General features: G+C 49.7%; 1 protein-coding gene across 1 annotated transcript; it reads right to left on the bottom strand.

The window, feature by feature from the left end:
• Positions 1-31: 31 nt before the first annotated feature.
• Positions 32-19,004, bottom strand: LOC117283618. Its single transcript, XM_033756999.1, has 4 exons — positions 18,890-19,004; positions 13,435-13,723; positions 11,628-11,747; positions 32-931 (listed from the first exon to the last, which is right to left on the bottom strand). Exons 2-4 carry the CDS (start codon positions 13,601-13,603, stop codon positions 594-596), a joined length of 627 nt encoding a protein of 208 aa, XP_033612890.1. The 5' UTR covers positions 13,604-13,723; positions 18,890-19,004; the 3' UTR covers positions 32-593.
• Positions 19,005-24,477: the final 5,473 nt, after the last annotated feature.

The raw sequence follows: 24,477 nt of genomic DNA, 5'->3' as shown, positions 1-24,477 counted from the left end.
TTTTTTTTTTTTTTTTTTTTTTTTGGTACTGGGGATCGAACTTGGGTCCTTGTGCTTGCAAGGCAGGCGGAACCACTGAACCAAATCCCCGGCCCGGCCCATATGGTCTTAAAGTCAAAGTCAAAATCAAGCAGGGAACTAAGTCATCTTCCCTCTGTTCTGGTTATAAGACAGCATTGGCTTGACAAATGTTTGCTGAAGAAGGGACTTGTGTTCTCCTCTAGCACAGGGCACGGGAGACACTGGGGAGCATAACAGTGCCGGAGGTGGACAGGCTCTGCCTGACTCCCGGGACACCGGTGACGGGCCTGCTGGTTGCTCAGTGGAGTCTGCAGGGTGGAGAGTGTCCGAGAGCCTGACAGTGAAGGAAAAGTAGGGCTGAAGATTCCCTTTCTTTACTATGTCCTAGTATTGTTGCCTATCTAGGCTTTGTTTTCGTAGACATTCTCCTCCTGTATAGTAGATATTTCTTGGTGTATCTGAGTGTCCTACATGCATTCTCAGGCTTTTCACCTAATCCGAGGCAGCACAGTAGCAGAAGCCATGCTTGAGAATGTCCCACTGAGGCCCAGGGATGGAGCTGAGAGGCTGGGTCACTTTTTCCCCAGCAACCTAGAACTAAAGCAGAGCTGAGTCGCCCCTTCCCTGCGGTTGGAATTGCAGGTGTGGCCTGGGAGCTGTGGGTGGGCCTCTTTCCACACGGTGTGGGAGAGGGCGGAGAATGTGTCCGATGGACAGAGAAATGCAGCGGACGCACAGATGGAGGCAGAGTTGGAGAGAGCATTCGGTGATGCTGTTGTCTCTGCACAGGTTTGTAAGCTTTTCTGAGCACTCGGCGCGCATCTCAACTCCCTGTACCGCGCCTGCGTCTTGACACTCTGGCTCCTCTCCTGCTCCTGCCTTCTTGGTAGATGGGCATTGCATACATCTCCTGGGTTGCACAGCAAAACGAAAACGCCAGTTAGACATGGGCCAAGAGATCTAGAACTATTAGTCAGGTGAGAAGAAATACCCTCGTGAAGGGAAACAAAACAACAAGCCGTTGTCGTGACTGTTGGCAGCGGTCATTCCAAAACCTCTCTCAGCTGAGAAGAGAAAAGCAGCCACTCCAGCAGCCAGCTGTGCGGAACTGAAATAGCAGGGACCCACTGCATAGTCACACAGTCTCTAAAAGTGAATTCCTTCCTGCAGCTTTCCGCCTACAGCTGAACCACGAAATGCTCTCCCAGGCGAAAATCCCTTTCCAGGCCCCGTCTCCCGCCCTCCTAAAGATGTCTGCATAAGGCAACTCCAAGCTGAGGGCATCAGCAGAGACATGCAGAGAAGTGCTCAGATGGCCAATTAAGCCACCGTCCCTTACAAGCATGGGGCACGTCTGGTGGTTTGACAGCCCTGCCCAGCATCGGCACAGTTGGAATTTCCCAGCCTGGCTCATTAAGGAGAAACAGGCATGATCACTGTGTCAAAACACATTAATGTATTTATTCTGCCATTGCAGGGGCTTATTGGCATTTGATGAAACTGAAGAGTTATGAAATCTACATTTCCTGCTTGTCTTTGTTTCAAATAGATATGCAGCATAAATGTGCACAAGGAACCTCATTCACACTTCTGGACAACTCTTCCCCAGCCCACGAATGAATTGGCACTGGCATCAAAAAATCCACCCCTGCTCCTTTTTTTCTTGGCTATTTGCTGAGCAAATAAGCTATTCAGAGAGAGGAACAATAGAAAGCATGTCCCTCTCTACTCTCAAAAAAAGTGATGACCTTCGTCTTACTTTAATTGCAAGTTCATTAGCCACATTATTTGACATCCTTTTAAAAATCTGTACAGAAGCACAAATATCACATTAATGACATCTGCAGATGATACTACATTGGGTAGTGCCACTTCCATCATTAGACAATGGTGCATCGGATGCCAGATTCAGCAATAGCATCGGTGAGGGGGACAGATGAAATACAGAAAGCTATGTTCATGGGGAAGAGAAAAGGAGCTGTGAAAAATTAAAATGGATCTAAACCCAGATGGAGAGTGTGAGTGGACTTGAGAACACATCAGACCAATGCGGACAGCGCAGCCCAGATCCTGTGCTGTGCACGAGGAATGAGGGAGCAGCTATTTTGAGCTCCACAAGCAGAGGCATTGTACCTCAGAACAGATAGCCTTTTCTTCCGGACTTTAGTAAGGTCACACCTGGCATAGGGTGTGCAGTTCTGGAACAGCACCAAAAGGATGAAGAGAAAAACTTACATGTAAAAATTTAGGATTTTTTTCAAGAAAGAGACACAGCCACTTTAACTTGTTAGCCACTCCTAACAATGCCTTAGCTGCTTTTGTTGATCTGGTTCATACTTGAGTATATATGAATGGCATTCAGATGTCTAGTGTGCTACTCCCAAAATAAGCATTTTCAAGCCTAAACTCTGGTCTGCTCCCTGACACACCCAGCAAATCCTGCTTTTCCTCAGCCTCTCTGGTCTCAGCTCCTGGAATTCCATTCCCCCCATTACTCAGATTTTAGATTCTTGCTCTTAAACCACACATCGACGTACAATCAATTCCTGCTGGATCTGGCCTCAGAGTAGACGGAGTGTCTGACCACGCGTCACCACCTCCTTGGCCACCACACTGGCCCGACCGCATCCTTTGTTCTCCACGGTCTCTGGTGGCTTCCTGACCAGGGCTGCGTGGCTCAGGGAGACCCAAGAGGCTGCCCCGGGCCTCTCTGACCACATCTTCCGTCCTGCCCTGTTTTCTCTCCTCCAGCTCACACTGGCTTCCTTGCTCTCCTGTGATACACCAGGAAATCTGCCCTTGAGACTCCCCATGCCTGCAGAGGCCTGGCCAGACACCGCATGGTGCACCCTTCACCCCAAATCAGCTGTTCCGGGAGGCCATCCCGACCGTGCTGACAAAAATGTAAAACCACATTGCTACCTCAGACCGTCTCTTCTTTGCTGCTCTTTCTTCACTGTACTTACTCTTACTGAAAATACTTTGTGCTGTATTAATTTGTCATCTCTTCTCTGATATAAGCCCGAATACGTATATTCCTGCCATCACCTGCGTTTGTCTGTTTTATTCTCACACCTAGAACTGCGCCAAGTGCTCAGAAGCTCCAAGAATGTGTTACTGGAGAAACAAGTACAGCTTGGTGCCTCCTGGCAGTGCTTTCACAGTCACAGTACTTGACTGGAGTTGGGAAATTCTAAAATATATTTAAACTCAAAGCCAAAGAGCACCCGTACTCCCCGACAGAGCAGGGTGCTGTGATGTCACTTCCTACATCTGCACTGCGGAACCCCACCGAGGCTCATCAGCGTTTCCTACCCCAGCTCTCTGTCTCGCTGGGGTGCTGCTCCGGTATCACTTCTAAGTGGAGGAAATCTGTTTCCAGAAGTGTGCGAGGCCTGAAGTAAAACGACCTCTAAAAACTCAGCAGTGAGGAAAACGAAGCTCACAACACGAAGGCAGCGGAAGGGACACTGCAGCAGGAGCTGTCAGAGCCCTCTGTACCTGCATGGCTCACAGCGGCCCGGGAGCGGGCTAGTCTCCTACCCCGAAGACCGGGGCTGTGATCGCACGGTGTGGCTTGGCAGACGAAACTTCAGCTCTGCGGGACGGAGCTGGCGCCAGATCCCACGTTCTCATGCAGCAGGCGCCCTCCAGCTTTCTGGCTTGGGCCCCCTTGTACCCCAAACATGAGGACAGCCCCGAAGGGCTGGTGTGGATGGTGCCTCTCAGTATTTACAGCATTCAGAATTAGAACCGTTTAAAATATTTCTTTATGAAATTCTTTTAAAATAACTTACAAACTTACTATATGTTAACATAAATAACTTTTTTGGAAGAGAAATAACTATATTTTCCACAATAAAAAACATTGGGCCAGGGATTTAGCTCAGTGGTTCTGCCGCCTGCCTCACAATAAAAAACATGGAAAAAGAGAGGCTCTCTCCATGTAATATCCAGCTCAACAGAAAAGAGCTCGATTACCCGTATGCTGCTGGCTTCCATTGTTTGGGTTGAGGTAGATGAAGAAAACATGGTTACGCCGGGTACGTGATTGGGAAACAGGAATAGTTCGGTGACTATTTAAAATCATTGTAACTGTGCTTCCTTTGTAGTACACAAAAGTTGACCCATGCTATTTTCATGAAGGTTAGCGGCGGTGCGGAATCTGAAACCACAACTGTAAACTTTCCTTCCTCTTCAGTAAAACCTGTGGATCCAGTTTGTATTTCACCAGTTCTCTCACCCATGCATGACAATGTAAGGGTCATGCAATGGACATTAGGGAGATATTGGTTCAAGGATTTTTGTAGCTCTCCTTCTGTTTTTTTTAAAGGTCTGTTAATGCCACCATTTTTACTCTAAAAAGGCCTTGAGAGGTAGAAGGCTGACATCACATTTTCCAAAATTTTAATTTTTGCTTGAAAGCTTCAATTGTACCGCTGGCAACAATTACCTCTGGACAAAGGCTTTTGTGATCACTGACAGAACATCAATTTCTAGATATTGGCTCCCCCTTGTAGATATGTTTTTATTTTCTGGAACTTTATTTGTGTGTGTTTATAAGAAATCCTCATGTACGAAATGCCTTGGGGAAACGCTACTTCAATGCAGATCAGCATCACTAATAAAAATGAAATATTTCGCTGAGGCGGGGCCAGCTTTACCACCACTGCTCCTGAGTGAGAGCGGCCAGCGTCAAGGTGAACAGTGTGGGTGCGGTCGGAGACCGCCTGCCTGCCGAGGGCCCCGGACGGCCCCTCAGGAGCCCTGCGCTGGCAGGGACACCTCCGTGCTGGCCTACGCCCCACAGAGGTCCTCCTGCCCCTCCAAGGTCCTCCCCATAAAATGAAGACGTCCATATTAAGCTGTGATCCAGCAAAAACTGCCGACAATTTGGAGCAAGGTCGTGTCAGGTTCTTGGCAAAGTACTGGGCACCCAGAACGCTCCTGGGGAAATGACCGGCGAGACCGGTGTCCAAGAAGCAGTGAGCCGCTGGGAAGCGAGGGCCCAGGGTCGTCTTCCGCTTCCCGCACTCAGCCTTCCCACTGCACCCACTGCAGGGGCAGAGCCGATCTCAGCACAGCAGCTGGCACAGCAGGGAGCAGAGCCAGTGCTCACTGACTCAGGGCCTCCCTGGCGAGTCTTGGGTAAGGATGGGAGCACTTCAGGGAAGCTAAGAATGTGTCTGACCTGCGTTTGGTTACGAACTGGCTGCGCACCAGTGCTGTGGCACAGAACAAGTCTTCTGAGCCTCAGTGACTCCTGACTTGATGACAACCCTAGGAGGAGGTTGCTGTGAGATTTAAATGAGATAATACGAAGAAACATGCCCGGTAAATTACCAGCCCCAAATAAGTAGTCAAAGTATGGCTGACTGCGGCTGTTTTTATTTTCATTCCTCGGCTCAGTATCAGGTCCTCAGGGAAGTCTTTTCTGACCACCTGATGAGGACACCCCATTTCAAGGTCTCATAGCTCCTCCTGTCTCCTTTACTAGCCTCACTGCAGCTGCAGTATTCTGCCTGGGTTCATAACCATTTAATTACAGTTTACCGGACACACCACCCCTGAACTCAGTAGGAACAGGCTCAGGGTCTCTTTTGCTCACTACTTCAGCCCTAACGCCCAGCACAAAATAGGTTTCAACAAATACTTGCTGACAGAATGAAGAGCGAATGTACTAGCTTTTGCTCTGTTGCATAATTTATCTGATCTTCCTCTAGTGCTATGATTCCCAGTGAGGTCTGTGGGCTGGTAACAGCAGCCCATCCCGGGAACCTGTTGGAAATGCAGGCTTCAGGGTCTACTCCAGAGCTGCAGAGGGAAAATCTGTGCTTTAGCAAAGTTCCCAGGCAATGCACATGTTCAGTAAAGTTTTAGAGGGCTGAGCCCTGGCCATTCCTCATTAATCTTTGAGGTGAGGAGAGAGGAAATGGGAAATGGGGGAGAGGAAGAGGACAGGAGAGAGAGAGGAAGAGGAGGAAAAAGGTAAAGGAAGAGGGGAAGGAGAAGAAAAGGAAGAGGAAGAGGAGGGGCAGAGTAAAAAGAAGAAGAGGAGGGAAGAGGAAGAAAGAAGGAAGGGGGAGAAGAAGCAAAAGGAGGAGAGGGAGGAAGAAGAAGGAGGAGGAGAGGGAAGAGGGAGGAAGAGGACAAAGAGGAGGAGGAGGAGCAGGAGCAGGAGGCAGCGGCGGTCCCCAGCTCTCCAGGGGGTAGAGCCCTCCCGTTCCATGCCCAGTGCAGACGCGGGAACAAGCACCACCACTGCAATGCCAGCTGCACGCCTCTCTCAGCCCCCGCCAGGCCGCTACCTCCTATTCTCGGATGACTTTTTCCGGAAGACTGTTTTGGCCCCAGTTGAACAACTGGTTTTAGAGACGTTGCATCCCAGCATCTCTGCAGGAGGAAAGCGCCATCCACACCACTCCTGGAGACACAGCCCCAGCCTGGAGCAGGCGCCATTCCAGGGTCTGCTTGTTCGCAGCGGTGCCTAAAGGAGGGCAGAAGGGGCACTGCCCAAGTGCTCCAACAGACCAAGGAGATGGCAGGAACCCTCACAGCGTCCACTGGGCCCTGCAGAACAGCCCAGCTTTCCCCTGGGGTTACTATGTTTTCAGGTTTTCTCCTCACTTGTGAACACAAAGCACATCCCTCCCTGAATAATGAGATCCAAGCGCTCTGACGGACTCTAACCGTTCTTTTCGGTCCATCTGACCCAGTCCGTGGCCTGGCTATGAAACTCTCTTCTCTGCAGTCTTCTGCTCCTACAGATGAGATGGACTCAGCCAGAAGCAGAGCACGCCTCTCCCCTTGGTCCTCTTCCCACTCGGCGTGGGCCTGGCCAGACATCAGGGAAGAGCCGCAGCTTCTCGTGGCCTCGTTCTGCTGCTGTGGGCTCTCCAGGGCTTGCAGTGGCCCAGTCTTTGCAGACTCCTCGCTTCTGAGTCTGACAGAGCCGTGAAATAACCCTCGGAGTGGTGCAGAGGAGCTGTGGGGTCTGCAGAACCAGACCTGGAAGAATCAGCCTGGGGAGGCCCTGGCCCTGTGGTCAGCGATTCCTCTCCTAACGGGTCCCCTGGCTCCCCATAGCGCCAGATATCGATCCGAGGGTGGCTGGAGTTGTGAAGACAATGCCAACAGAAACTGAGCTGAGGGGATGGCTGCGGCCAGGCTCCTTCTCCACACACAGACCCAGCAGCTGTCCAGCCAGGGCGGGCTCCAAATCTGAACCCTGACTCCTTTTGCATAATTGTGTTTCATTGTTCAAGCCTCTTATTCAAAAAATAGATGTGTATACAATGTCCCTCTGTGGAGTTTTGTGAGAATTAGAGATTTTGTCACCTGACAAACACGCCTTGTGGGGTGCTCTCAGAAAGGGGCGTGGCATCTTCCCCTCTCTGTTGAGTGCACCCTGCTGTATTTTCCTTGCCTGAGAATCCTGATGGGAAGAGACAAGAAGAAATGAGAGAGGAAGAGGGCAAAGGACAGAGGAAAAGAAGAAGTCTCAAATTCACACTCGTGTGCGGGCATGACTTAAAGAAAACCTGGCTGTCAAAAGAGCTATCACATCGCAGATGTGGTTAAATGGGCTCTCTTTTCGATGTGAATATTCCACCATAGGTCTTGTATTATTTAATTTTTCCCATTTTCCATTTGAGCACTGTTCACATCTGAAAGGTTTCCGGTGCTTCTCCTATATGATTTCTGTTGAAATAAACTCTTTCCTGCCGTCCAGACTCTGGAGCGGGGGAGGATCTCTATGGCACACAGTAGAAGCTTCTGCCGTGCTCTCACTAAGGGCCCCAGGACTCTGTCCCACGCCACCACCTCTTGCCACCTTTGTGACCATATTCTGGCTGCTCTGTCAGAGTAGCTACCTCAAGAAGCGGGGAGCACTTGGGGAGACGGATGGGGAGCAGAAAAGGAGTCCTAGTCCGTGGAGTTCCTGGCCCGAGCATCGCAGCGTGCAGTGCAGGCCCCAGGGCTCCTGGTGAGCCCTGCTCCTGCAGGTAGAGCTACACAGGAAGGAAGCCAGCCCCCCACCTGGCATGGGACTGGTCCGCCCAGACGAAGAAGGGTAGCTGTGAAGGGCCAGCTCGACAGTGAAGGAGAGCAGCCCCTTGGGGCCCATAGTGGCACTGACTCAGGGTCCTTCCTGCCCACTGAGAAGGTCACTGTGCTCGACACATTCCTGCAGATACCTTGGGTGTATTAGTGCTACCACAGCACCACACACCGACAGCAACCACAGACACATCCACTGTGTGGAAAGTGGCAAGATGCCTCTTTTTAATACTTGTCATCACGAGCCACAGGTGAGTGTTCTTGGGAGTTTTCGGCACAGCAATTATCTGGGGATCGCAGAGCCGGGCCCTGACCACCAGTCAATTAACCTGGAGCTTTGGGAGTGAGACACAGGTGACCACCGTGATTCTAAAGTGAACCCAAGTTTGAGAACCAGAGCCACCGTCGGAAGGGGCTGGGAGTGTAAATCCAGCGCGAGCCTGAGATGACGGGAGCAGGATGTGCAGCCCTGATGAGTCTTTGCACTGGCTGACTGAGACAGGCTGTGCACAAGTCCTCACACTTCCGGATGCTTTATGTAAAGTTAGATTTGCCTGAGGTGGTTGTCAAGTACTTCAGGAAGCAGATAATCCCACAACCCTGATCTTTCAAAAATCTTCACGTGTATGCCCAGGTTCTCTGTATCAGGCACAAGTCGCTGCTGCTGTTATGATGGAATTAATATTATAAACACAGTGCTATTAATATTAATATATTACAAAGCAATAACTAATGCTCACTGGGTACCCACGCTGGCCAGGTAGTGGGCTAAGCAAAGTACATGTTTTTAATTAGCCCATAAAAACTGAAGTATCACCAGTACTTCCTTGCTATGGATGATATTTAAAGGGTTAAATAACTTTCCTGAAGTTCACACAGCTCACACATGTCAGAGAATGGGAAATAGCATTTGACATGCAACAAACAATTAGGTAAATAAGCCCACGCCCACTTTCTATTAAATTTTTATTATTTTATTTTGGCATCACCAGAACTAACACAATGATTGGTTCATATTTGGTATAAATTTCTGAAATTTTTTTCTGAATTTGACATTTTCCTCCCTTTTTAGCCTGGCATGGAAAATAGAGGCTAGACAGTTACAGCAAAATGTACTAGTGGAAGTCCCGAAAGCTGTCAAAGCATAACAGAGTTACGTCTGAGGATACCAGAGGGGACTGACACAGGAGACAGCATTATTCTGGAAGTCTCTAGAGACGACTCAGAGCCCGCCTTTCAGCAAAAGAAGAAGCCTAGCAGATGCAGGCAAGGGAAGGAACAAGCACACAGCGCACAAGTGGAAAGCATTCTGGAGAAACGATTAGCCTGGGGTGGCCTCAGACTTAGCAGCGCTGCATCTCCCTGGCCGGACAGACGCAGACTGGGGCCTGGCACTGGGTTTCAGGAGTCTGGAGTTCTCAGCTGGGACCACACTTGGGTGCCTCGGTTACTTGGGAGATGCCCCCGGGGAAGCCCCCAGCTGCGGTGTGGGTAAGGCTCACGAACTCAGTAGGACATGCACCCAAAGAAAAGTCCCAGAAGAAGGGAGGTTTCTTCTTTCCCTGCCCGGAGCAGTGGTTAAATTTTAATGTTGGTTTCGGGAGCAATTCATACTGAAGCTGTCCAGTGGGAGAAGAGGGAGGAATCACACCCTGGGGCTGACACCAGGGGTCTGGGTTTTATTGTACTTTAGTCCTTGAGTGCCCCACTTGAGCAGAGGCACCAGGACGCTGTCTGCTCTGTGGTGTGAGGAAGTAGATGAGTCCTGCTCACAGGACGACGGCACTTGAGTAGCTCTTCCTCCACTTTGGCTCTGGCTCTGCCATCCCAGTGAGCTCCTGCATCTACTCCCAGGAGGCCCTGGTGACCTCTCACCCTGGACCCCGAGAGGCTGTGCAGGCAGGCCTAGGAGGGGCTTCGGGAAACCCAGCAAAGTCGGTGGCGCTGAGTCTGCCAGGGCCCTGACCCCTCCAATGGGGCAAGCAACTTGGTGACAGGCCCTCTCCGGAGGTCCAACCTGTCCAGCAGCTGAGGTCAGGAAGCTTTGAGCTGTGGCTTTCTCCTTGCCATGAGGCGGCTCTGCCAGCCAGCAGTCGAGGGATGTGTGCTCAGTTCCCGCAGTGCCTGTCCTGGTCTCCCTCGGGAGATGGACAAGGAGGCATCCGAGTCCCGAGTCTCCAACGCTGAGTCCGCTAGATGCATCTGAAAGTCCCTCTGTGTCCCCTTAGTAACCGGCCATCGCGGTCCTGCAGACCCTCGGTTTCCATGTAGAGAATTTCATCTTTTGGCCGCTGACCAGGAGTTGGAGTATGATCCTCTAGAAGCTGCCGCCCTGACACAGGGCAGGGGACCCGCGAGCTTCCCCTGGGCTGCCCAAGCCTCCTTTGGGGATCATCCGTCTTTAGTGTTGGTGTATTGGATGAGGCTCTGGCTTCTTTTCCAGGGATGAAGTATTTTTTCATCAGCTCTATTATCTCTCACAAGAACCCAATTAGGGGAGATTCTCAACAGAGGAAGGTGATTAAATTCACAGATTTATTGCAAAACCACTTGGGGAGTTATAGAAAATGAGTTTCACTACTGTCTTACTTTCTTTAAAAAAAAAAAGCTGTGAGCCTGAATCTTGAATTATCTATGTACAACAGATCATAAAGCCCTTGTCTCCAGGGAGACGCTGAATGCTTAGGCTGGAGGACACCACGAGGGCAGGAGCTGGGTCCCGCTCCTCGGGACACGGGAGGGTGGACAGAGGCACGCTGCATGCAGGCCAAACAGAAGACTCGCTGGCAGAGCAACACACCACTGGGCAGGGGCCTCGCTTCAGTGGGCGGCAGAAAAGGCTGCCATGAGAAGAAGTGCGAAACCCATTTCTCTGCAGTCGGTGCCGCACGGATCCAGAACCTGCCTCCACGGGCCCCGCTCTTGGCTCCCCAGCTTTGATGACGGCCTTCAGCACACACAGGCACAGAGTCCTGGGTGCTAAAACCCAAGGCGGCGTCTCCCAGCTCGCCCACAGGACCTCTAGCCCCCAGGCTGCCCGAAGAGGTTGTGCAGTGAGAGTCGGGGCAGGGCTGGGCCCCGGGATTCTCAGTCCTCCCTGACATTTTACCAACAGGCATCTAATGGAAATCCGCCTGAGCTGAGCACCACGCGCCAGCAGGTACCCTACCCAAGCCCCGTCTTCGGGACACAGCGGGCGGGTAAGCGGCCTGCTCCTCTCTGGAGAAGGCTGGGGTGCGGGCTGAACGACTGCTGGTTAAAAGTCAAAGGCAGAACTAGGCTTCAAATTCACACTGATCCTCAAGACCACACTCCATCTTTAAGCTTTATCACCTCCCTGCTAACTACACAGGTACTTATGCTAGTGTACTGTTTTTCGCGATTGCTTTTTCACACAACTGAGTCCACTCCTCACTCTAACAGCTGGCCTTCTGCTGGCACCTCTAACTTTTCCATGTCACCTCATGGAGCTGCTTCGTGTCATTTAGGGGACACCTTCCCTGACATCAGGCTTCTCTGCCCCATCTTGTCTGGCTTTTGCGTACCTGCTTCCAGTATGCCTTGCTGACGTTCTTCCACGTCTTTGGACAGTTGCTGGATAACAGAGACTGAGAGAGACAGGGTGGGGCTGTTTTTCACTCTGCCCTGGACAAGGCAGGCCTTTTCTGCGAAAGAAAAGTGGGTACCAAGTAAGAACAGGGTAAAGAGGGATGCTGAGGGTCCAGTCAGCTCTTGGTTGAATGGAAATTAGGTGTCAGGCACCCCTGGGATTCTAACAATTAGTGGATGATGTTTTTATAAGTGGAGAGGGTCTGGAGGGAGGGAGAGGTGCTGATGATTTCATATCACTTGGTTTCACCAGAAGGAAGTGTAGCAGTGGCCAGGAGTGGTGGTTTGGGGTGGGTGAGTGCATGGCATCCCAAGAGGGGAAGGAACTCAAGGAATAAGGCTGTGGGCACCCTCGGGTCACGCACTGACCCTGACAGCCTGTGCCCTTCTCAGTGGGCACCCACCTCTGCCCATGTTCAGGAGAAATGAACAGGAGCTCCCAAACTCTGCATGGTTTTCGTATGGCCTTGCCGCCTTCTATTTCAGAAACAGAAACAGAAAAGAAAAATGTCTGAGCCACACGTCCACAGTGAAAGTATGAACCAACCAGGTCCCTGTGTGCTAGAGAGTCGGTGGCATTCATTTGAAGGAAAACACTAATTATGTGACTATAAATTCTCCCATGTAAAATTCCCAGGAATCCCAATGTGGCCTGCAGCCCGGGCAGACTCTCCCTCAGAGAGCTGTCATCAGCATGTGAATTTGCTATTTATTTCTTCTGTCCCACAAGAAATGTGCTTGAAATGATGCTGAGATGTCATTCAGTTCTTCGACCAAAAATGTACAATAAACCACCTTCCAAAACTTAGACAATCTCCCACAATTAGGCAAATACCAATGAAAAAAGTGAGAGGTGGGGACAAGCGTGCTGCTTTCTTACACTGAGAGCTGAAGGAACACAGCAGAGACTTTAGCCACAGCAGAGAACTAGCCAGCAGAAGACGCCCGAAGCTTCAGTGCATTCTGCAGAGGGAAGAAGCCGGCTCCAGAGATTCGGACCGAAAGGCCGAGACCAGGGGCGGGGAACCAGTGCTTCCGGGGTGGAGGGCGGGATGGACTGACGGATGGACGGACGGACGGACACAGGGAGAGCAGGGAAGGCAGTAGGCGGAGCACAGGGCTTGCCAGGCCAGTGAGGTAGGCCTCGCACTTGATGAAAGCCCCAGAAGGTAGAGTGGAGCCCTAACTCAAACTGTGGGTGCTCATCGGCGGTGCCCATAGCAGAGGATGCATGGGAGGAATGAGGGCCAAGAAGAGAGCCCACTGAGCTCTCCCTTCAGTTTTTCTGCAAGCCTATGACTACTGGACAGATGAAGTCTTACTTCAAGAAATCAGCAGAAGGGAAACACGTTTCTCCTCAACTTCAGAGCATCTCTGATATTTGCACTCTCCCCCTTGCAGGGAAAAGACATAATATTCCCAATGCATCGTCACAACACAGTGCTCGGGCTGTGACCACCGAGGACTGCATGAAAGGTCAAGTTAAACGTCTGAGTGGGTTGGGAGACAAAGCGGACTTTGTCCCTCGGTAGAATTCACCCCGTGGAACCATGGAGATGGCAGGAGATTAAACACACTCTTCATCACTGACAGAGTAACCGGCAAGGACATGTTCTCCCCCTTTATCCTATAGGCTCCTAAGGACAATGGGCCTTTTGTCTTCACACCTGTTGAGGGGAAAGGAGCCCAGGACCAGGAGGCTAAGTGGGGGTCATGTGAGGCTGTGCTGTTCCCGTTTCTTACCTGCAGCTCTCGAGGGTACATCCCGTTTCGTAACATGCCTTCCAGTCAGAAGAACTCGGAGGCCCGACCCTCCGCATCCAAGGAGAGGAGCAGATCCCAGCCTTGTGTGAGGAGACGGGCAGAGTGGAGAGTCCTTGTCGGAGAGGAGGAGCGCAGGGCTGTGGCACATTTCAGCTTTCAGCCGACATCCCCGGGGCTGGCTTCTCCCCTGTCCTCCACTTCCCGCACAGCTCCAGACACAAGATGAAGTCCCAGCAGCGTCTGAGGGGCCGTAACTCCAAAGACTTGGCTATTAAAAAAGTACAGAAAGACAATTCAACAGGATGCACCCTGCACTTATCCAGCTATTGCACTAAAATTCCTAGCACACATTTTTGTGAGCACGTGTGTGTTGACGGCTTCCTCTCTCACAACGGGATCTGTTGGTTCTGACCACCTTCCTTGGGAGCAGCTCTCTGGACCCGAGGCAGCCAACCTCTGCCCTCCGCAGTGTAAGCAGGAGGTTCGCACTCCTCTGACCTGAGGCCAGGTCCATGCCCTCAGCCAGGCGAGCGCAGTGCTGCTGCTCTTCGGTCTCGGTGGGATTCAAAGAACACAAACTTCATCTGCACCCAAGCAGAGCCCACCGGGAAACCTGCCGGCGTGGTCCCAGGTGTTCTCCTTCCTGCTGGGACTGAGACCTAGTAAAGCACAAGCCTAGAGTTACAGAGGGCTCCTTAGCCACTGTTTGAGGAACATCTCCTCAAAAATAAAGCCAAAACAGAGCAAAACTGAGCTAGGCGTTGGGGAGAAAATGAGTCCTGGTGAGAATATCAGAGCCACATGAAACAGCCAACCCTAAGTCAACATGTTTGCTAAATTTCTGGACAATGAAAAGATCACCAAATTATCAGAACGCCAATAACCAGTTGCAACGTGACAGTGTGTGTACTCTTGCCCGCATATTGAAATTGAGTCTCCATGGTTCCTCCTCTGTCTGTACCCTCCTGCTCAGCATTCAGGAGGAAAAGTCTAACTGTGGCGTGGTCTGTCCAGTCTCAACCACTTTTCATGGCCCATCCTACCTGCAAGAGGACAAAGGACATCTGAAACAGAGTCCCAGAAATCTCACCACCAAATTCCAATGAAAGGCAGAATTCTCTGTTGAACATTTCACTGAACCACACACAAACTCAAAACATTTTGTGCACCTTAGGAAAAGCTGGCCGGTGCAGAGTCCTGCTGAACAGACTGAGCCATCAGGGATCGTCCCTGCACGGCGCTCCCCCGCCCCGCCCTGCTGTTGGGCGGTGCCACCCTCACAGCTGCGCCTGGTCTAAACTTCTAGAGGATTTCCAGACCACAGCCGCACACTCTGTCCCTGCCCTCAGGGTCCAGACCTCTGGTCAGAATGAAGGAGCTGCGGTCCGGCCTTGCAGGAGCTCCAGTCCTGCTCCTTGAGGCCAGCACCCACAGACTGTCCACGCTCAGGCAAGAGTCTTGAAAGTGAGCCCTTCTTTGACATAAAGCTCAGCACAGGGAATGGGAATGGCGTGGTCAAACGCAAGGCCTATGGCAGCCGTGAACACAGATGTCCCAAATGTAAGAAGTGGGCAAGAGCCAACCTCTTAACACACCCGAGACAACACGGGAAGAGGACAGGCCACACCCGCCCACGCTGACAGCCCCAGGATCCTGCAGTCCTGTTGTACAGAGAGGGCGCTTACGGGTGCTGGGCTGCGGGAGGGCACGCGGGCAGAGTCATTCACTTATTCGCCCATTCCCAAAGCTGGCCTCCAGCCGGTCTTGTCTGCTCTTCCTGTTTCTTGAGCACATCCCGCCTACTCCACGAGCTCAGCGCTACTGTGGTTGGTTATCTCCATAGGCACCTAGCTGAATTTTTCCTAAAATAGGGCTCAGACAGGTGGGAGCTGGCTTACGCCCTCCTTCCAGTTCTGTGAGAATGTAATGCATATATTGAGTCATCCTAAAACTCATAAAACAGACGGGCACCCTAAAACTGCAAATGGCTTCGTGATCTCAAAATGTGCGGTGGTTTAGAAAAACGTTGCAAACTCTCATAGTTTTCACCACTGTCCTGAGGCCACTGTGTCGCAGAGCCACTGCACAGAGTACCATCCTGGGCTCCTCACCCAAAGAATCTGAGGTCCATTGCCGAGGTAAGCCAGAGTTTTGTGGTGTTTGTCAGGAAGCAGCAGGTAACGACAGGGCTCCTTGCTTGCACTGGCTGTGAAGACTGCAGTGCAGCCCCACTGCTTCAGTGCGGGCCAGAGAGGTGGGCTGCACAAAGGCGTAGCAGGCTTTGGAGAAATGTCTCCGGGGTTGCAGAGAAAAGCGATAGGAGCACGGCGCGGCGCCTCCACCTGGAGCTCTGGCTGGGCTGCGCCCCACAGCACACCGGGACCTCGCTGTCCGGTCGCCAGCCCTGCTCCCAACTCCAGCAGCAGCTCCTGAGCTCAGCAAAGCAGGGCGGCAACTTCGTCTACCAACTACATCAATTTCAATTTTATTAGTTTCATTTTGTTGTATTTTTTTCTGAATCTCGTTGACTCTCAAACTATTTATATCTAGCTTTTGCATGACATTTATAAGTCAACACCAGAGAATTGTAATCATTTCTTTCTTTAAAGGAGCCTTAAGGTTGAGAATCCATATGAGTACCTTCAGAAAAACACGGTATCAAGTAAGAGTGTTGAGTATCTTTATAACATCAAAGTTAAATTGCTACCAGTTTAAAATACCCTCTTTTAACCATAAGATGCTCTGTGACCATCGTGAGAGCCTCACAGCAAAACCCCACAGTGGACGCAGGGAAGAAAGGCGTGGGAGTCTGCGGGGCACTGCGATCTCACCGTTGGCAGGCCGAGCGACGCCGGCTCACGTCCACCCGGGCCCCGCTGCCGTCTGGGGAAGGCCGCGCGCGCCTCGTGTTTGGGACCCACCTCGTGGGAGTGGTGTCTCCAGGACTGGTCGGACTTCTCATCCACGCTCGCTGCTCTTCCTGTGTAGGGATTTGTGCCGGAAGGCACCCCCGCCTTGGCAGTTCTCCTGACCTCCCCAGCGTAACTTCTTAAGTAGGACATTTAAATTATATTTTACGTCAGACCATTATAAATGTACCTTTCAAATGTAGTGAATATTCATTCGCCTATCCTTTTTTACATTTTGCTTCAGTGAATATATTAAAAATGATTTAGGCCTTATGCTCATTGTATTTTAAATATACAGTTTTGTTTTATGGGGATAACTGACAGATACAACAAACAGCTTTCCATTATATGCGTGAAAAATCCAGAAGTACTTTTGTTTTTTTAAAGGGTATTATTAATTACCATAACAGGAAATGATATTTACTTACTACAGACTTGAAGTAGGTGTTCAATCTGGCACTAAACACTTCATTTGCCCTGCACAATGTACCCACGGACTTCCGTGGGACTGTCCTCTCACAGTGCCAGGCAGATGTCAGTGTACCCCACGTCCACCTGGCCGGGGAAGGGAGCGCAGGGCTGGACGCGGTCTGCCCGCTTTTCTCACTTGTTTCCTGCCCTTCTGCCTTCTGCCGATGGTCCTCTGTTCACCACATTCCCGTAAGGCTTGGCTGTCAGCAGTGGCAAGATGCTCCTTTATTTATTTTCCAGTACAACAGGGAGAGGCTGACAGATTATGACCCAGTGCTTTACCACTAGAGTTTTTATGCTACACAGATCGAAAGTGCTGTGTTTAATAAATAGAGCTGGCTGGATGTATGTTTTTTACCTACCATTGTGGCTGTGCTTATTTAAATACACAAAATAGTAAGAGTTTGGGCCTTCGGCCTCGTTTTCCAGATCAGGGCATCGTGCCTGTGTTTTTCCACGCGGCCACTCTCCGCGTGGCTGGGAGCAATGCTGACACAGCGTTTCCTGAAAGAGTGCCCCATTATTGGCCCTGAAGTTTTCTCCCAAGCTGCTTCCACAGATTATGATAAACAGGGGCAGGCAGAGTCAACACTTCTCACTTAAATATTAAAAACGTAATTTCTTGGGCTGTCTGGAGGCCACATGAGGAGATCAGCCATCACACCTCCCAAGGATATTTTCCGTGCTTAGCGGTGTTGGGTGGTGAGGCTCGTGTCAGGCCTCAGTCTGCTGTGCACGACTGGAACGCATTTGTGCTCCAGCTACGTCATCTCTGCTGTTCAGTGCCCACCAGCTTTGATCTAAAGTCTCACAGGTCTCAACTCACAAACTCCAGGAAGTGTATCGTCCAGCCAGGAAAGGGCAGAGAGGGTGGAGGTTGGTTCAAAGTCACATCATTCTGAAGTGGCAAAGCTACGGTTTGCGTCCACCTTCCTGGCACCTCTAAGTTCTGTGCCACCGACCATCCACACTCACACACTCACTGCGAGTGTGACAACTGACGACCGACATTAACAGTCCTGCTCATAGCCGTGTGACGGGTACAAGGGAAGCCATAACCCTCGTTCAGCCTTCCTTCTGCCTGCACACAGTATATAAAGCGCCATGAACATGGATTTTTATTGACTCCTTTCCCCAAGGCCAAATACTAGCAATAACCCTTCAGGGACTCATCTGGAGGTAATGGGTCGATATTTCTTGAAGCTTGACAATGCCTCGCTGCGTCACCACCTTATTGTAAAGGTTTCTGCAAGGCCTGTGTTCACAGTGACCACCACACTGGTTGTCTTATGGGACTCCTACAGGAAGTAGATTCGTGCATTTCTCTCTGTTTTTAAAGCAGTAATCACAAAATTTCATTTCGGCAGTCCCCCCACAGGAAATTAATGTTACTTCCTTCGCATGTTTATGGTCTACAATATGAAAGAAAAGAATAAGTACCCTTGTTTTATGTCGTACCCAATGCAAAAAGATTTTATTGTTTACCTGCCACCCTCTCTAGCCATGTTTAATTATTTTGCTTTTAAAAAGAGAAAAATTCAGTCATCTCTTCATATTTGAGGAGAATTGGTGAATTGAATGAATACCAAAATCTGAGGGTGTCCATGTCCATGATAGGAAGTGGTGTAGCACCCTGCATGTAGCTTGTGTCCAGTGTCCACCCCTAGGTCACTTACAACACCTGACCCAGGCGATATGAGCTTTATAAGCAGTTGCTGCACTCTGCTGTACAGAGAATGGAGACAGGAAAAGGTCTTTGCTTGTTCAGTACAAGCACAACTTGTGTTAAAAGTTAAACTAAGTCTGGTTGAATCTGAGACTGTGGATAGCCAGCTGCAATCCCAGAGGGAGCTCTCACATTGTTTTATAGCCTGAGGTCGGTCAGGGCCACAGTTGTTTTCAGTCCTCATCTTTCTGCCATATAAGTAACTGACCCAAGAGTTACTTACAGAATGAAGTGGAACAACATTTCTAATACTTGGTCACGAGTTCTGGAAACTTTTAAGACTCCTCAGAGAGTGGCCTGCCACAGTCAGTGTCTTTAAGCCACTTACTTGTTCCAGGTGTTGAGGAAACAGAAGCGAATCCTCATTGCTAGTGCTGGGCGCCCAGACTTCGTTGCAGAAATGCTGCTGAGAAGGCCCCAGCACACTTGGAGCCAGTGTCTGGGCGAATGAGTTGCATCACGGAAGAAAACAAGCGTGTGCTTGCTTCCATTCTCCCACGCTTGGGCCCCACACCACCATTTCCTCTGCCACCTGCACGCAAAATCATTCTTGCCTTCTGCCTCCTTCTTAGGCCCTGTATCCAGTCAGTCGGTGAATCGCACTCATTCTACCTGGTGGATAAAGCCTAACCTGCCTCATACTCTCCACCCCCTCTGCCAGTCCACCCAGTCAGACGGGGCGGCCTGGACAACTGTCCCTCCGCGATCTCACTGAACTGCCTCCGGTCCTGCGGTCTGCAGAGTGAGCGATCTGATCATGTCCTCCAGGGCTAAGTTCTCCCACGGCTTCCTGCAGCTGCGGAGATAAGGTCCGAGACCGTTGCGTCACGGCAGAGCCACTCACTGCGACGCCTCCTCAACCTTCCTGGCCCTATGTTCCCCACCCAAACGGAGCCAGTTTCCTCCTTCAGGCCCTCACACATGGCACTCCTCTGCCCTGCAGTTCTTTCCTTTTCAAGTCCAACGTTAGATTCTACACATTCCCGGGGTGACTTCCTCTATGCCACGCTGGTTTCGTGGCCCCTGCCCAGGGCTTGCTTTCTTCTCTCTAATTTTCCTAGCGAATGCTTTTGTAGATCGCCCACTATGTGTCCCTCTGTCACCATGACCTCCTCGAGAGCGGGAACATTGTCTTGTTCTCTGTCGTCTGTTGAGATGGCGATTTCCATGCTGTGGGAAGGGACCGAGAGGTGGAGGGGAGAGAGAGAGGGAGGAAGATGTAAAAAGAGTTGAAATGTGTTACGTGCACGTACCAACTTGGAATGACTGTGTACCGCAGGCATGTTCTAATAAAACAAAGATAAAAACCACACAAAAACAAAGGCCGATGGAAGTGGACACACATGCTGTCTGTGCGACTTTTACGATTCGTTCTGTATTTTGGATGAGTATTCTCGCTTCAGAATAAGAGGTGGGTTTTTATTCCTTTGTTCAGAATCCCAGGTGCACAGTTGTCGCTGGTCCTTATCTGACCTACTTGCATTCATTTTGTTAGCGAGTTTACACCACACCCAGCATCCTCAAACCTGCCAGGCGGAGTAAAGCTAAGACCTTAGCGTGAGGATGGGAGGCGGCAGGGCACATGGTCGCCCTCTGCAAAGCCCTGGGTCCCATCTCCAGCACTGAGAACAACAACAACAAACACAGCCTGGCGGCACGGATGTCACTGCTGCTGCATGTTTGTCCTGTGATTGTGCATCCGTCCGCCGGACACTGTGATCTGCAGTCCCTTGTTTTTTAAATTGTTTCATTTCCTCTATATTCTAAATACTTTCTTGCTCTGGTTGTTTTTAACTTCATGAAATCAGTAACATGCCAATGTACTATTTGGAGACATTTTTCGCTTAATATCTATGGCCAAGAATCGTCCACGCTGGAGTAGCCCACCCTCGGCGGCCACACCCCATCCCACGCGTGCGTCCGCTGGCCCACGATGGGCCCGGCTGTCTCAGGACTTGGCTACTGTGAGCAGCAGTGCTCCGAATTCTCCTGTTCATCTCCTGTGCACACGAAAGGGTAAAACTGCGAGACTTAGAGGGAAGCTGCCAAACTACAATCCACACTGCGCCTGCCGGGAGGACCCTGCTCCATTCTGGCCATGGCACTGTGCATAAAACAGTGTTTCACGTGAGTTTGATTTTACTTTCAGGGTCACTAAAAGTCCTGCACATTGCATCGTGCACTTACTGTGTATGTGTGTCTTTCTCTTCTCTGAAATGGCGACCTGTGAGCTTCTGCCTTGCAGCCATTTTCCTAGCAGCTTGTTTGTGCTCTTTACTGACTTCTGGGCCTTTGCACCTGCTCTGAGTTTGTGGCTACTCAGTGACAACTACTTTATCATGGTGGGTAATTCGCCTTTAGAGTATGTTTGTGGTTTCCTAATAAATAAGTTCTTAATACGCAAACCTAACACTTTGTCCTGCTTTCCCACTCAGATGCAGCACCCGACACTCCCAGCTTGAAGGAGAAGTTGACTCTAGCTTGTACTGCCGGCCATGGCCTGCTGGCTCCTAGGCCCGGAGGGTAGCTGTGTCCAGGAGGAGAGAGTGCAGACAGGAGTCCCCAGGGGATGCAGCGGCCAGGCCACACAGTGACCGCCCCTCCTGACCGCAGGCCAGCTGCTAACCCTCATGGCGGTCCCCTGGGCACGGACCCTCTCAATCATGTGCAGCTTTAGGGAACACCTACGTATGAACCACAGCACTCTTCCATACTCACTGCTCTCGCGTCTCTAAAAGATACTCCCAATGCTATTTGCCTCTTTTTGAATATGAAGTTTGCTTCAGAACTGTCTTGAGTGGAAACGAGGCATGGTAAGAGAAAATGAGCTTAAAATGCTACAAAAGGGTCATCCAATAAACAGACTGACTTCCTCTAGATTCTGAGGATCCGACTGCCGCTGTGCGCGCACCGAAGACAAACTGGGGGGATGTCTGGGTCCTTCATAGCTGTCTACCGACCCAGCTGGGAGAGGAGTGCACATGCGTGTGCGGTGTGTGTAAGAGAAAGGGACGGGGAGAGGAAGAGGAGAGAAAGAGACGGAGTAGCTATGTGTGAACTATTCAGAACTAGTGGAAGAAAGTGAAGGGCGGGCTAGCGACAGGAATCTTCAGGACGGCTCATCGCACGCAAGCCAAGGCCGGGCCAGGCAGAGTCAGCAGAGAGGTGCTGAGGGAGCAGGTATGGCCCTTCCCCGCACCCCGTGGCTTCCCTGGAGAACCTTAGCCTTCAGAGCGTGCGGCCCTCAGTAAGCAGCTGCGTTACTAACACCTGAGCTTGGTGTGTGTATCTCCTCTTTGTTTCCAGTAAAGAACATTAACGTCAGCGCTCCTGGGAGGTAAACTCTGTATACACGATGTCTAGCAATACCAAAGCACACTCTGACAATGTGCAGGAAGGGGGACACTCAGATCCAATGCACATGGCGAGTTGTGCAGGAGGTTTATCTGCGTCTGAACTGCTGCTGCTCTAGAACCTACTGGTGTCCACGCTGCCCGAAGGTGGTAGGCCCATCGTGCACAGAGCCCCAGCTGGAGAAATTATAATACTGGTAGAAATGAGAAAATTAGTAAGACACTCACCCAAGGTTCTGGTTTGGGTTCATTGCTTTGTTACTAGAGATTGAGCCCAGGACCTTTGCTGAGCTACCTTCCTGGTCCTTTTTATTTTTATTTTGAGACAGGGTCCTTCTGAGATTCCCAGGCGGGTCTCAAACTTGTGACCCTACTGCCTCAGCCTCCCAAAGTACTGGGATTACAGGAAATCTGCCACTGGGTGGACTTCACCCAAGTTGTTTCAACAAATGGCTTTTTTCTCTTTTTTGAAAGACAAGATATGTAAAGGAACCTGAAAAATGGGACTGATCGTATTTAACTCTCACAGCCTACAAGGCTGTATTTGGGGCAATTCTCCCCATTTTCTAAGACTGCATTTTAGAAAACCTTTATTTAGGTTTATTTTTAACTGAGTCATCTAAAAGAGACTTCTATGTATATGTGAAAGTTATGTTTAGAACTAAAGAAAGGGATGAAGTAAAAACTAAACAGTGATCCACCGGGATGGGGTCCATGACCCAGATAACCCAATGGATTTCCTTGTTTGTTTTTCCCTCTTCACTCTTAGCACAAACCAACGTGGCTGTTCTGATGCAAAACTAATGTAAAAGTGCTGTTTTCAATCTCTTTCCCTAAAATAGGAGGCCCCAACCTCACCGGGACTCCTCTGGGTCTCCATGCACTGCCTGTGAGGGCCTGGGGACATCGGGCAGAGGCCACAGTGAGCTGGGTCTGAGAGGGGATGGAGGTGTCCGTTTTCTATCTAACTCGGTGATATTTTTCAATGTGCATGTTCAATAACATATTTTTATTTTTAATTTATTATATTTTATAACACAAAAGACTACAAATCCACATTTAATGAGGTGCAAAGAACACTGTCACACCCTGTGTAGACTTTACCGCTAGTCACAGAACTTTGCCAGCCCAACTGCAACTGCCCATGTCTCGCCATCTTCATTTATTTACTCATAAATATTTACTCTAGTGACGAGGACATACCAGGCACTGTTCTGGGCACTGAGTAAAACAAGCAATGGGACAGACACAGAGCTCACAGGCAGCTTGCAGAGCTGCAATGCATGTCATAAAAGTCGCACCTCTGGGCTGGAAATGTGGCTCAAGGGTAGAGCACTGGCCACAGGGCCCTAGATTCCAGCCCTGGAAGCTAACAGAAGAAAATTACCCACTTGAATTTGTGATTCATCATGCTCTTTTCCCTCTCTTGTAGCTAATGATGTCAGTATAGCTCTCCAAACAATTTTCTAATCTGTTACTATTACACTATATGTTCTTCTAACCCTTGCTTTTATCACTTCCTACTTTTATGCACAAAAAGTCAATTTATTTCTTTTCATGGCATTTGGATTCTCTAGATTTTTGTTATTACAAACAATGCTTGTATAAAACAGTATCATCCATTTCATGAATATACTCAACTTATTATAATCCTGTCTTTCAACTTTGACCTGTTTCTAGCATTTGTTTCATGCTGTGTTTATGACACACAAATATGAAGGACATATCTGTGCTGTGTACTGCTGGGTTTAAGGTAGACACATGCCCACTCTCAGTAGCTACCACCGAAGGATTATCTGAAGCGGCTATGTAGTCCATGCTCCCAAAGTGATGCAGGAAAGCAAACCATGCTGGTGGCTGTGTAGTCAGTTTACATTGTACTTTAAATTTCCATTTATCTGTTAGCAAGGTCAAAGACATATCAAGTTCATTGGTTATCTGATGTCATCTTCTTTAAAGTACCAGCTCTATACTTTTGCCTCTTTTAGCTACTGTTGTATGCTTATTTATTGATTTAAAGAAAATATGTACATCTTACTCCCAAACATCCAAAGACTAGAATCACAGGTAAACCATTAAATAGAAGTGGTGATAAAATGCACACCTGTCTCATTCCCATTGTTTTAGGTTTTTAAAATAGATTTTTCACAGTAAGGGAATGTCCTTCTTTACACAGTTTGCAAAATTTTATTCTGAGAGCATGTTGAATTTCTCAAATGCTTTTTCTGTAACTGCCAAGATAAGCACATGAATTTCCCTTCTATTTTATTGATACGGTGAGTTATACAACATTCACTGAATTGCTTTTCCATTTTTTTATTGTGGCAAAATATATGTGACATAAAATTCACCACACTAACTGCTTTTAGGTATGCAGATGAGTGGTATTAAGTACATTCATAACATGGTGCATTTATCTCTCAATCTGTTTTCATCTTATGGAACTGAAACTCTGTACCCACTAAATAATCACTGCTCATTCTGCTCTGCTCCTGTCCCCGCCAACCACTATTCTGCTTTTTGTCTCTGATTTCAACTGCTCAAAGTTCCTCACACAAGACAG

Source organism: Fukomys damarensis, unplaced genomic scaffold (genome assembly GCF_012274545.1).
Source record: "Fukomys damarensis isolate Sample0158 unplaced genomic scaffold, DMR_v1.0_HiC HiC_scaffold_28, whole genome shotgun sequence".
In the NCBI taxonomy this organism is placed as follows: domain Eukaryota; kingdom Metazoa; phylum Chordata; class Mammalia; order Rodentia; family Bathyergidae; genus Fukomys; species Fukomys damarensis.
This window is presented reverse-complemented; position numbering and strand designations above follow the sequence as displayed.